The following is a 13,918-nucleotide window of genomic DNA, read 5'->3' as shown; positions in this document are numbered from 1 at the left end:
AGAAACTGGCTGTTAACTTGGAAATCTCATTTACTCTTGGCACCCAATGAATGATCTGGGGATATCTGATAAAGCAACATTGCAGAAACTAAGTAGTTGTGAATCTGATCAGTCTGTTGAATTGGAGGATTCTTTATGCCTCATTTATGAGCAGGATAGGTCTATAGTAGATACACATTTTATATCTATAGCAGGTATACTATTTATAGATATACTATTTATAGATACACATTTTATATCTATACCCACTGACTCTCTAGCAGACCATGCTAGCTATTTTCTCTCTTGTCTAGGACTCATGGTAATAGTGCAGAACTCACTAGATTTACCTGGGATGGATATTGCCTGCTATGTTAGAGCTTTTCCTCACCCCTAGAGAATAGATACTATACTGGATTCTGGTATATCCTCTAGGAAATGTGGAATGGTTCTACTTAAGACAATACACCTAACATTTCAAGCCATTTCTGTTCCCCTTGAATATGAAGCAAATTCAATTTAGGAAACTAGAAAAGGATAAAATCAGCTTGTTCTATATTAACAGATTGTATATTTCATACAGTAAAATTCAGAAATGTAACCACTGAGCAGACCCAGGACCAAACCTATGATGCATGAATGAGGTCAGGTTACTGCTTCTCAGCTGCCTGACACTCACATATTTTTTTACAGCTCCTGTGCAGGAGAAGTTGGGTCAGATTTATCTTCTCCTTTTCTAGTGTTTCAGAGATTCTAATCTACTAAAACACATACTGTCATTGGATTGCATTAGCTTATTATTATTATTATTATTATTATTATTATTATTACATTTATATCCCGCTCTTCCTCCAAGGAGCCCAGAGCGGTGTACTACATACTTGAGTTTCTCTTTCACAACAACCCTGTGAAGTAGGTTAGGCTGAGAGAGAAGTGACTGGCCCATGGTCACCCAGCTAGTTTTATGGCTGAATGGGGATTTGAACTCGGGTCTCCCCGGTCCTAGTCCAGCACTCTAACCACTACACCACGCTGGCTCTCAATTCTTAATGGCTTCCAGATATCTCACCGGTCATAATCCATAACGGCTATAGATAAGTTAATTTGGTCAATGTTTTCTGGAGGGACATCAAAGACTATGGCTTCATTGTAAACAGGATTGAGGGTGTTTCTCTTGGTGGAAGTCTTCCTCTTCTTCAGCCGTCTTCCTTCACACATCAGTGAAACTTTCACATAGGGATCTGCATGGAAGATATAACAAACATATTTTACAAAAACTTCAAATGACCTCTTTAATGTGCAAGAACAGGATGTTAAAATAAACTTACAAATATGTAAGCCAAGAAAACATTTCAGTGTAAAACACCACCATCAGTGCTCTTTTCGGCATACCAGCTAGTAACACTTTAAGCCTTAAGGGGTGGTGTTAAGGCAAAGGGGACAGTGTATAAGATAGAATGTGTGGAATGTGCAGCATTTTATATTTGGGAAGCAGGAAGGTCATTAATGAAAATATATAAAGAGCATGTGGTTGTTATGCAGCATAATAAAACAAAAATTAAATCATGCACGATGTATACAAGGGGAACAAGGGGAAGTAACATGAACAAAAGTATCAATACTGGCAGTTAAAGGGAATTTAATGAAACGTAATATTAAAGAAGCAATGTTCACAGATCCGGTGCAACCAAATATTAGGTTAAAGGAAGAGATGAGTTAAGCCATGAGATATATTGGTCACTGAAAGGGTTAAAAAGGTTTGCTCATTTTCATATCTCTCATCTCATCTGTTTCCACTTTCGGTTTGGTTACTGTATGTAAGGCTTAAAGTGTTACCAGCTGGTATGCCAAAAAGAGCACTGATGATGGTGTTTTACACCGAAATGTTTGCTTTGGTTACATGTTTGTATGTTTACTTTAACATCCTGTTTTTGCATATTAAAGCGGTTGTTTTGAACTGTGTCTGTGTGTGATGCGCATTTCATCACTGTTATATCAATTTATACAAACGCACTTGTTTATTTAAGAATAATTATGAATTTAAAGTAAATAGAATGGGATTCCCATTTAACATTGTACATTTATCTTCTCTTTTAAATTTTCTTATCAATACTTTATACTGAAGGCATGTTCTTTAATTAATGAAGTAGGAATAAACAAGATTCTTACTGTGACTTTTTTATGCCCAACCTTTTCAATAATGATGCAAAGGTGTTGCATGAAAAGCACCTCTGTGGTGTTTAGTCATCCAGAGTCACGCCATACGGATGGGGAACCAGAGCACTATTTAGCACATGAAAATATGTCCCTGAGGGTCACACAACCCCCAAGGACATATTTTTTCATGTTAAATAGTGCTTCCAGGGTGGAACAGAGTTGGACAAAAATTGTCCCCCCAAGCGCACAGGATGATTCTGGTTTACTAAACACTGTGGAGGCACTTTACATATTAGTGTCTATGCACTGTTAGTGGGGATGTTGGCCACCGTGTTTTTTTGCTCAAAGATACAAAACAGACAAGAACATATTAGGACTAGCATCGACAACATATGGCACTTTCTGCAAGATCTAACAATGACTGAGAGGTGTATGATAATTTTTTACAAAATTGTTTTGAAGTACTTTAAAAATGGCATGAAAGATATTCCTACCTGATGCTCCTGTTATGTCCATTGCCTTTAAATTTCTAGCTTTTATTATAGTAATAGTGAGTCTACCAGCTGTCGGAAGATAGCAAAGCGAAAACATCAACTCGCCTAGATCCACTTTGTCCTATAAAGCACAATATACATTTGAGACAATAATAAAACATTTCTCCACATCTGACAAAATATCCCAAATGCATTTATGATATTTGCCTTCACAGGAGGAAACTGGTTCTTAAATGTTTGTGGTCACTTTGAATACCAGCACTCTCAGTCTTTACATTTGTAAGGATGCCAAGGATCTAGTGGTAAAGGAGTGAAGTAGATCTGGAGATCACTTTTCTGCTGTAATTTATTGATATAAATATATCCAAATATCTGAAGTGTTCTCTTTTCTCTCTTAACTTTGCATGGATATAAGTAAGAATACGTTTGCATCTGCTATTTTCTTAGCAATAATTAAATTAACTTATAGAATTCACTACTACAATATATTTTGATGATCACTAGCTTGGAAAACTGTTTAACAACTTAACAATAAGAACAATAAGATTTTTGAGAAAATGCATAAATTAAGAGATCTATGACTAGAATTGTATGAAAGTTAACTAGAACTTCATGTTCACAGGCAGTATACCTTGGAGTCTTCTATGCTGAGGATAACTATCGTTTTCAAATATTTTAAGATCTTTAAAATATTTGATGTGGCTGGCTGGCCACAGTTAGAAATGGAAGAGCTCCAAAGAGTCTCCTCTCCTTGTAACCACCAAGTGAGTTTGGGGTGAAGGGAAAGGGCATGGCTCAGAGGTCTGTGGATGGTACCAGGGAAGGCTTATGGTGGATTTTGCGGGGCAAATGGGTCTGTGTGAAAACACAGAGACTGTATTATGATGGGGCTTGTAAATTCTGGAGTTACTTCAGGGTGGGCGAACGCTACTTTCTGATTATTTTTGGAAAATAGCTTCTATTAGCTGAGCCCAAATCCTACTCAAGTCAAGGGAAGTTCAACCCATCATCACTAAGTACAAGTGGAGTTGCCAATAGATTGAGGCTTGGCTAAGGCAGGAGGCCATCAAAAAGGGCGATCACCCTGCTTTTCATAAGCATTAAAATATAATTTGGTTGAACATTAGAATGGTTCAGTGATCTAGTGCTACATTAGTGCAATATTCTCCAAATCGAAGGTGCATAAATGTCATGAGAGTAAATATCGAACCCTGAAGTAGAGAACGTTTGCTACCTGAAATATATGTGGAATACATATGTGCTCCATGCATCAGCCCTATCCATCAGGATTTCTCAGATACCTCAAATTTCTGATCCTTTTTTGTTTTAACTGCAATAACCTTTCCCTTTGCCCTTTGCAACTGTGCATTCTCAGCAGCATTGGGCAGCCTTACAGGTCCATGACAGCCCTGACACATTTCACAGCAGCACCATTCTGCTATGAATCATTGCCTTGTTTCCCTAGACCTTTGGCTGGGCACAATAATGGGCATTTTCATATGAACAGTTGATGTGGTGAAGGCACCCGAGGGGAATCTTTTTAGAGTGGTCATCATTCATGTGAATTCTTTGATGACATTGTGACCTAAGCTTTGGATCTCTTCAACAGTAAACTTGAACCAGAGTAGCACATCCTAGAAATCTTGCAGCACCCAAACCTGTGGGAAACAGACTAACTTTCCCCTGCCAGACATTTCAATCCTATCTGCTCATGCTCCCAGATCTCTCTGAAGAACAGGGCAGGTTATTTCAGTCAATGAGCTTACAACTTCTCTTCCATCAGCTTTTCAGCCACCTAAAGTTGCCCATTGTGCTCAAGATCCCCAAAGATACAACTCAATGCCATCAGACACCACAACATATGGCTCCAATCCAGTGTGTTGCCCCTTGCCCCTTGTTTAAGGACAAGGATCTGACATTCCTCAGATCTGCTTTGGGTATATAAAAGCTTTTGCTGAATATGCAGCAACACTAGACACTGTGTCAGGTGCTGAAGCCTGTGCAGCATAGTACTTCCTACCCTAAACAGACACCTGATTCATCCTATCTGCAACTTTTCCCTCTTGCTTGTCACATCTGCCTCCCTCATTGACTACCGAAGTCCTGCCAAAAATATTGCATCTGACAGTCATGTTTTAAATACAAAGCAAGGCTCCAATACCAATTCCTCAGATGCCTTTAAAACATGGATGAGAATAGCCACCACCAAAAGAAGATAATTAGTCTATGAGATCATTCTCAAGACCAATACCAGGGTGGGGAGGGCAGGCGGGGCAGAAGGCAGGGTGCAGCCTACCTTCCCCTAGATGATTGATTCTTGTGTCTTCAGTGTGTGAGTCGCACAACTACATGATCCACGCTGCCGGGAGAAGTGCAGATCAACAGAGGCCAGGACTTGTTTTCCTGGCCACCGGATATCTCAGAAGGCACCGCACGAGTGCAGTGCCTTGGAGGATTCCACCAGATGGGTGCTCTAGGTGCCCATCTCTATGTCTCATCAGGCTGCATGCCAGCCTAGCTTGTGCTAGGCTGCTCATGAGAACAGCCTTAATGTATTTTCTCTGCTAGGGGCAACAAGGGAATCTGAACTTCCTGTGAATTCCTATTCTATGTGTGTGTGAGTAGGTTAAGCTTTCCTCTGGGATTGCAGCATATCCTGGTAGCAGGCAATGTCCATATGAGAATGCACTCAGTAGGAGGAGCTCCTACCTTACTAGAGCAGTATGGGGAAACCCCCCATACCTACCTTGAACAAAAGAACCCGAGAAGAAGCAATAACAAAAGCAACTGAAGATATTTGTTAGTCATCAATCTATACAGTATAAAAATATCAGACAAACAGAGACAAACATGGAATTAGGTCAGACAAGTGGGACATCCCCAGAAGTCCATATGTACTCTCTCTCTCTCTCTCTCTCTCTCTCTCTCTCTCTCTCTCTCTCACGTACATAAACACTATAGGATGGTTGAAACTGTCCTACTTCCACTAGGAAAAATAGGAGTTTAAGTTCAAAATTCCCTTTTCTCCTAGTAGAGTGCTCTGTCTTTTAGTTTGTACACAGTCAGTCCCATCATTACGTGAGAAATCTTTCTATGATCGTCCCAAAAGTCATCCTAGACAACTTTCTGTAATATTTTCTTATTCAATGCAACCTTGGCTGAGGACTTTTTGGTAATATGATAGTGCCTTGTGAATCAATGCTGAAATAGTGTATTAATCAATAGTGTATGAATAGTGTATGAATCAATGCCCAAATAGCAGCATTGCAGATTTCCTTCATGAAAGCAAAAAAGCCACTGAGGCAGCAGTACCCTGTACTGAATATGCCAGGATCCTCTCTGGAGAACCCCTTGTATGCCTAAAGCAGTTTGCCTAATCTTCCAGAACAGGGTGGGAAAATCCTTCCATTCCAGAAAAAATGGCTTAAATGACATAAATAATGATTCAGTTTGTTTAAATCATTATCTGGATAAAAACATAAAGTCCACTTGACATCTAACTTGCGACATTCTGAGGTCGTTCATGTTAAGTTCGTGGGTCATACACAACTGGACAAAATCCTCAGTAACAAAGTTTTTTAAAAAAAATTAACAGAGAGCTCCTACAGATAGGCAGCAGCTTCTTAAAGTGAAACAACAATAGAAGCCCCCTAGAGGCTTGGCTTGGCAGAGCATAACAGCCGACTGGTCTTCCCCAAGAAGACCATTCGCCCATCTGGGCTCCGGGGATAGCCCTGTCCTACCTGTCATGAGAATGGGCTTTCTTTCTTTCTTGGGTGGTAAGGGATTGCAGCGAACAATTACCTTAACCTTGTGAATTATGCACAACCCTTTGTAAACGAACAATGTTCCCAGTTCAAAAATTCTGTCAGTGGATGTGATAGCTGTAAGGAAGATTGTTTTGAAAGTATTCAGTATTTTTAAATTACTTGTTCAATTCCTATACTCAAGTCTATATTTGGGACGGTAGATGATTTGTAACAGCATTTTATTTTCCCGGTGATGGCAGCTGTATTTATTTTGTTTTATATTTTACAAAAACAAAAACATAGTACATTAGAATTATATATGCCACAATGAGACCGACTTCACTTACTAATGTAGCCCTCTCTTTTTGAAATGACTGTTATGATGAGGATAATGGAGCTCTTTGCGGGTTCAATTGTGATGTAGGATTTTGCAGAAATTTCCTATTTAGGACTTGCCTAGCAAATGCAAACTTGTAAAGGAACTGGTTTGTTAAGTCTATGCCTGGATTTCACAGTGTCTGTCTCTGTTAGTGCAACTTAGTGCATCCAGGGGAAAACACACACACACACACACACACACACACACACACACACACACACACACAAATGCATGGTACTCAAGCAAGAGCTTAGGTATCTTTAGAGATTATCAAAAATCAACAAGCACACCAAAATACTTTCAAAGAAAGAGTTAAAAAAATGGAAGTAAACTCAAGATTTGAATCGTTACATTAAACCCTTTTAAATGTATGAGAGGGTGAAACAGTGAGAAAGACAGAGCTTAGCAATGTTTCAGATGTACAACTTAAATTTTGCCACAAGTAATATGTTGTCATTTTGGGAAACATGCGGTGTACCTATGCTCAAAAGCCAGTTTTACAAATCAAACAGTGGCTGGGATTGAGTCCTTTGAGCATTACCTATTGGTTTAGTCTGCACCACTTGCATCACTGCTCCCACCAAACTTTAATAAAACTGAAAGACAAGGGAATTACTTGTGTGACAAACATCAGTGAATCTGATGAATCACATTGAGTGTATTTCATATGGCTTGAAACTTCTTCGCACAGAATGTGCAAGCATCTCTACCACATTCGGAGTTCTTTGGTGGCGGGGTGGGGGGGGGCCCTGAAAAAATAATTGAAGTGCACTTAACTGGATACCTGGTCCTTGGAGGCTAGCCTCATGATGACCTTATTGGGACACAATTTCCTCAACCCTCCCTCAAAATCTGTGGGAAAGACTGGGTCCTTTCTGTCTTTAAGCCCTGAGTATCCCAGATGGCAGAATTTCCCAGTGGTGAGAACTTTTAGAATAGTTCTCTCCCCCCCCCCGCCCCATATTTGACATCTTAGGTGATATTATTAGGAAGATATATTAATGAGTATAAACAGAAAGGCATTCTATCAGCGGAAGATATTTAATTTGTGGAAAGCTCCAAACAATTTCAAGATCACTATGAACTTGTGCCTGCTTATTACTTGGAATCATGAGTGGATCTTTTGCTGGGCTACATCTCTTTCTCTCTCCGTCTCTCTCTCTCTCTCACACACACACACACTCCTTGTTCAGCTGCTATAGGTCATAAGATGTACATCTCTGTGGAAGGGACCTGGTGCACCACATGGAGGATCAAACGGAAGGCATTTCCATATACCTGATGAGCCAGTCTTCCTTGACATGATCTGACCAATGCAGTGAAATCCTGACAATGACCAGTGGTCAATACCAGTATAGGACTGATTTTCACAGTCCTATCTGACTGAGCCTACATTTACCCAAGGTGGTCGAAACTATGGGACACTAGGGAGGCTATGTAGACTGATCCAGGTCCACCTGCCTTGGCCATCTTACAAAAAGTTTGAAAATGAATGCAAGTCCCTCTAGGCTCAGGGCCAGCTGACATAGATTACTTGAACAACCACTTCAGCTTGACAACACACCACTGCACAAGGGAACGAGGCCACCACATTGTTTTCCAAGTTCAATCTAGCAGCAAATATACACTTTCTTCAAAAAACCACGTGATTATATCTATATATCTATATCTGTATCTATAATTCTCTAAGGTATACCCGTGTCTAATCATGTGTGTGGTAGCTCTCGTGAGAGTGTGTGAGCAGAAGCACCGTGGTGATTAGGCAGTGGGGATTCCATATGCAGATAGGAAGGAGGAACCTATTAGAGCAGCAGCACTGTGGTGATTGGGGATTCCATATGCAGATAGGGAGGAGGAGCCTGTGATGGTTAAGATCAGTTGGAATGCAACTGTTACTGGTCGGAAGATATTCTTGATAGTAGAGGAGAGAAGAATAGTAGATAGATAGATAGATAGATAGATAGATAGATAGATAGATGGAAGGGTTCTGCGAAGGGAGAGGTCATGAGGAAGGAAAGGGCCCTTTCAGGAGAAGTAGGCTGCTGTTGTGTGAATTAGATGAGGAAACAAGATGAACAAGATCTGTTAACTCACGAAGAAAGAGAGAAAGGAAGAAAAAAAGAAGGGAGGAGAAGAAAGACAGAGGGGAAGAGCGAGTGGAGGAGAGAGAAAGAGAGAAAAAAAGGAGAGGAAGAAAGAAAGGAAGGAAGGAAGGAAGGAAGGAAGGAAGGAAGGAAGGAAGGAAGGCAGGCAGGCAGGCAGGCAGGCGAAGGACGGATTTGGGCCTATCAGTGGCCTGAGGGGAACGAGCGGCAATTGCGGTGGTGGCAGTGAGGAAGGGCCTGGTCAACTGCTGCTGTTGTTCCTGTGGGGAGGAGCAGGAGCAGAGCTTGGGTGAGGAGGTCTCTGGGGATAGGGCCAATGGGCGCCAGCAACACTGCAGCCGTGACCAAGAGGGGTGAGGGGGCTGGAAGCAACAGGATTGAGGAGGAGGAGCAGGAGTGTGGCTCATGTAAGGGTGGAGAGGTCTCTGAGGTGAGGTGACCTGTGGCAGGGGGTGAGGGGAGCAATCAAGTACTAGCGCGCAGATCCTCTGCGCAGGTCAAGCTAGTCTATATATTTAATTCTCTTACTGCTGACTGAGTTGGGAACTGCATGGGGATGTGGGGATGTGTCTGGATGCCTGCTGGAACTCTTGCGAGGTCCTGCAAGAGTTCCAGCCATTGCCTTGGGAGGGAATGGCAGCCAGGGAGGCAGGCCTGGGAGAGAGGAGGAAGAAGGAGAATTGAAGGGGAATCAGCAGAGTCAGGGGAAAGGAGGAAGAAAGGAGGAAACCGGACCCACTGCCTTGGGAGGGGAAGGCGGTGAGACACCAGGCATCAGCAGCCACAGCCATGCATGGGGATGTGTCAAGGGAGGCATGTGCTGGCAGAGGAGGTGCCTGATTGGCTGGGCGCTGGTTGGCCGCTGGCAATGGCCACCGTGAGTAGGAGGCAGCGGCAGCGACAGGCCTAGCCCGGCTGTAGCGAGGAGGCTGTGGAGGTGGGACCGTCCACGGTAAGGTGGCGGCGGGCAGCTGCAGTGAGGAAGTGGCGGCAGAAACCATGAACCGCAGCCCCGAAATGGGTGGGAAAGTGGCCTGGTGGGGAGTGGGGGGGGGGGGAGAAGCAGCCTGGCAGGGAGTGGAAAGGGAGAAGCGGGTGGGCATCGGGCAACGGAGACTGGGGTGGGAAGGCTTGGGGGGAAGGGGAGTGTACTACCACACAGATGCTCTGTGTGGGATCAGCTAGTATATATATAATTCTCTTAGACATACCCTTCACTAATCCCATGTGTGGAAGCTCTCGCGAGAGGGGAGGGGGAGAGGAAAGCAGCGACAGCAGGGAACATAAGGCCAATGGACAGGCCAGCAAATGGGCAGGCAGGCGGGCATGGAGAGAAAGCAGTGGCGGTGGGGGGGAGAGAAAGCACTGCTGGGGGGGAAAAGCAAAAGCAGCAGCAGTCGGGGTGAGAAAGCAGCGGCGATGGTGGGGGGGGAGAAAGTGGTGGTCGGGCGGGGGAGAAAGCAGCTGGAAAAAGCGGCTTGCCAGAGAGAAAAAAACATTGAAGGGGGGAAGATGGAAGAGGAGGGGGGAGAGCTGAGAATGGGGCCGAGAATGAGGGAGAACTAGAGGCGCAGATGCTCTGCACCTGGGCCAGCTAGTTATAAGTAAACAGCTTGAGCATCCAATTGTTTCAAAATCTTATTCCGGTTCAGGTATTTTGGAAGTGCCTCTCTTTCCCCTAATAATACCTGGAGAGATAATATATATATAACACCCCAGTGCTCCAGACTACAAATTAATCGTGAAGTCTTCATATAGTTAAAATATTTCCATCCAGCATGTCTCTATTATCCACACTTGTAAAGCAGATGGACCAAAATTTAAATGTCAAGTTATGCTAAAAGTGTGCATGGAGAAGTGCAGGAGCCTTTTGCTAGCCTGGATCTTTATAAAAATCCACACACCTATCTGTAACATTCTATGACACTGTGGCTCTGAACAACTTCACTCAGAAATGGATGAGCAGGGAAACAGAAGTATCTCATAATACTTGAAGTGAGTAGAAAGACAGAGAACAGTCAGTCTTGATTCAATCCCATCTATTGGTTTGGCAAGGGCGAAAAACTCTTTGTTGACAGAGTGATGTTGATATACCTGGATGAAATAGAAACTGCAGGCTCTGCTCTTGACTGTCATTCACCTTTCCTCAGCACTGAATAGCTTTCTCTGTGTTACCAGCTGTGATGAATACGTCTGCCTACTCATTTCTTACACCGTCTATGAGATCTTGCTTCTAATCAGATCATATTGAAAATGATAGATTCTAAACAGTTAGGCAATATTGATGGTGAGTGCGGTGGCAGCACCAAGTGCTGGAGATGTCCTTTCCAAACTGTACAAGTAACTGTTGTAAGTGCAAAATTATGTATTATTAGGCTTACATAAAGGATGTGCAAATGGCTCCTTTTTTTCTTCTGTACCCAAATCTAGTAGAGGAACAGCTTTAAAGAGCTGATAAAGTAAGATCTTCTAAGTACAGATTTTGCTTTTTCAAACTGAGAAAATTATCCGAATGGTCTATTTAGCTGCTTCAGGGAGAGAAGGAGCTCATTCTCATGATCAGCAACATAAAGGCTGCTTGTGAGAACTCATGGAAAGCTCATCAATTCAGCCCACTCAAATTTATTCTATCTATCTATCTATCTATCTATCTATCTATCTATCTATCTATCTAAAAATATTATACCCAACTCCTCCAGTACACTACTGTTCAGGGTGGCTCACAAAATTAATGAAATAGATACAATGTAAAATAAAAGATTAATAAAGTTAAACAAGTTAAAAGACCAGGCTAAAGCCACATTAAAATTTATTTATTTTTAAAGTTTCAAATTAAGTTACTTATAAAAATCTAAAAAATGATAATTATAAAAAATACAGAACCTACCAGATATAAGCAACAGATAAAACATTAAAAAGCCTCCTTTAAAAGATGTGTTTTAACAGTTTTTTAAAAAGCGCTCCAGCTAAATGTGGGTAGCCTGACTTTTTAACCTTGATTTTAAATGAGGTATGACAAAAACAGCAGCTGCTCTACCTTGGAGTTTGATATAATGTTGAATTCACTGTTTAAAAGTATTCCTGGCTGTGAGCAGTCATGTTTATCATAGAGTTCTGTGGCTAGAAAGACTAGTCAGAGGATAGCTGCTGCTGTACTGAGGGCTGCCTCTCTACTGGGACCACAATGCAACGTGGGATACTTGGAAGACCAAGTTCCCTTTTTCTCCTCATGGACAAAGAACTTGCTGCAACCATCTGGGTGGTGAGTGACTAGAGGTTCTGATCATCTGTGGGAATCAGGGTGGGTGTCCTTTCCTCCACCAAAACACCCCAAGATGGCCACGTGAAAGATCTTAGTATTTTTTAAAGGGTGTCTGATCATGTCATCTCATTTATTTATTTATTTATTTATTTATTTATTTTTGCATTTTTATACCGCCTTTCGTTAAAAGATAGCCCCAAGGCGGTTTACAAAAGTTAAAAACATACAATAAAAACACAAAAAAACATCATGCTAAAAGTATAAAAACATATAAAAACAGGCATAAAACAATACAATAAATAAAAACACCCAGAAGCAGCAGTAAAAACGATTATGTAAAAGCCTGGGTAAAAAGCCAAGTCTTTACAAGCTTTCTAAAAGCCGTGATGGAGTCCGAGGAACGAATGGCCACTGGGAGAGCATTCCAGAGTCTGGGGGCAGCAACAGAGAAGGCCCTGTCCCGAGTGCACGACAGCCGGGCCTCTCTCATTGTCGGCACCCGGAGCAGGGCCCCCTCAGATGTCCTTGTCAAGCGGGCAGCAACCCTTGGGAGCAGGCGGTCCCTCAAATACCCCGGGCCCAAACCGTTTAGGGCTTTAAAGGTCAAAACCAGCACCTTGAATTGGACCCGGAAACGAACCGGTAGCCAGTGCAGCTCTTTCAAAATGGGGGTGATATGTTCCCAACGGGCAGCTCCGGATAAAACCCTCGCTGCTGCGTTTTGCACTAGCTGCAGTTTCCAGATATTCTTCAAGGGCAGCCCCACGTAGAGCGCGTTACAGTAATCCAGCCGCGATGTGACTAAGGCGTGGGTAACCGTGGCCAGATCTGCCTTCTCGAGAAAGGGATGCAGCTGGCACACCAGCCGAAGCCGTGAGAATGCACCCCTGGCCACCGCCTCCACCTGAGCCTCCAAAAGCAGAGCCGGGTCCAGTAGTACCCCCAAGCTGCGTACGTGCTTCTTCAAGGGGAGTGCAACCCCATCCAGAACTGGTAAAATCTCCTCATCCCGATTGGCTCTCCTACTGCCCAACAGTACCTCCATCTTATCTGGATTCAATTTCAGTTTGTTAGCCCACATCCAACCCATCACGGCCTCCAGCCCTCGATTCAGGACATCGACCACCTCCCTAGGATCAGATGACAAGGAGAGATAGAGCTGAGTGTCATCCGCATATTGCTGACAATTCAGTCCAAATCCCCGGATGACCTCTCCCAGCGGCTTCATGTAGATGTTAAACAGCATGGGGGACAAGACCGAACCCTGCGGGACCCCACAGGCCAGCGGCCACGGGGCCGAGCAGTAGTCCCCCAGCACCACCTTCTGGACCCTCCCCTCAAGAAAGTACCGGAACCACTGCAACGCAGTGCCTCTGATTCCCATACTCGAGAGGAAGCCCAGAAGGATACCATGGTCGATGGTATCGAACGCCGCTGAGAGGTCCAGCAGAACCAACAGGGACACACTCCCCCTGTCTAGTTCCTGGCGTAGGTAATCCGCTAGAGCGACCAAGGCAGTCTCAGTCCCATACCCGGGGCGGAAGCCAGATTGAAAAGGGTCCAGATAATCCGTATCATCCAAGACCCTCTGCAGCTGGGATGCCACCACACGCTCTATCACCTTGCCCAAAAAGGGAAGGTTAGACACAGGTCTATAGTTGTCCAGGTTGGAGGGATCAAGGGAGGGCTTTTTTAATAGAGGTCTTACCACCGCCTCCTTAAGGCACGATGGCATCCTGCCCTCCCTTAATGAAGCATTAACGATCACCTCCAGCCATCTGCCTGTCCCCTCC

General features: G+C 43.3%; 1 protein-coding gene across 8 annotated transcripts in view; it reads right to left on the bottom strand.

Annotated features, from left to right (window-relative positions):
• SYT9 (synaptotagmin 9) overlaps positions 1-13,918 on the bottom strand; it is a 129,344-nt gene that overhangs the window by 12,018 nt on the left and 103,408 nt on the right. For all 8 annotated transcript variants that reach the window (XR_008313235.1, XR_008313234.1, XR_008313237.1 and 5 more), the window contains 2 exons: positions 2,631-2,751; positions 1,049-1,220 (listed from right to left, as the gene is read on the bottom strand). Coding sequence is in view for 4 of the 8 variants with exons in the window: in XM_053284258.1 (XP_053140233.1) it covers positions 1,049-1,220; positions 2,631-2,751 (293 nt within the window). In the remaining 4 variants the exon portion in view is untranslated. The remainder of the gene's footprint in view (positions 1-1,048; positions 1,221-2,630; positions 2,752-13,918) is intronic.

This window comes from Hemicordylus capensis, chromosome 1 (genome assembly GCF_027244095.1).
Source record: "Hemicordylus capensis ecotype Gifberg chromosome 1, rHemCap1.1.pri, whole genome shotgun sequence".
Taxonomy (NCBI): Eukaryota; Metazoa; Chordata; class Lepidosauria; order Squamata; family Cordylidae; genus Hemicordylus; species Hemicordylus capensis.
Note: the sequence above shows the minus strand (reverse complement) of the source record. Positions and strands in the feature narration are given on the sequence as shown.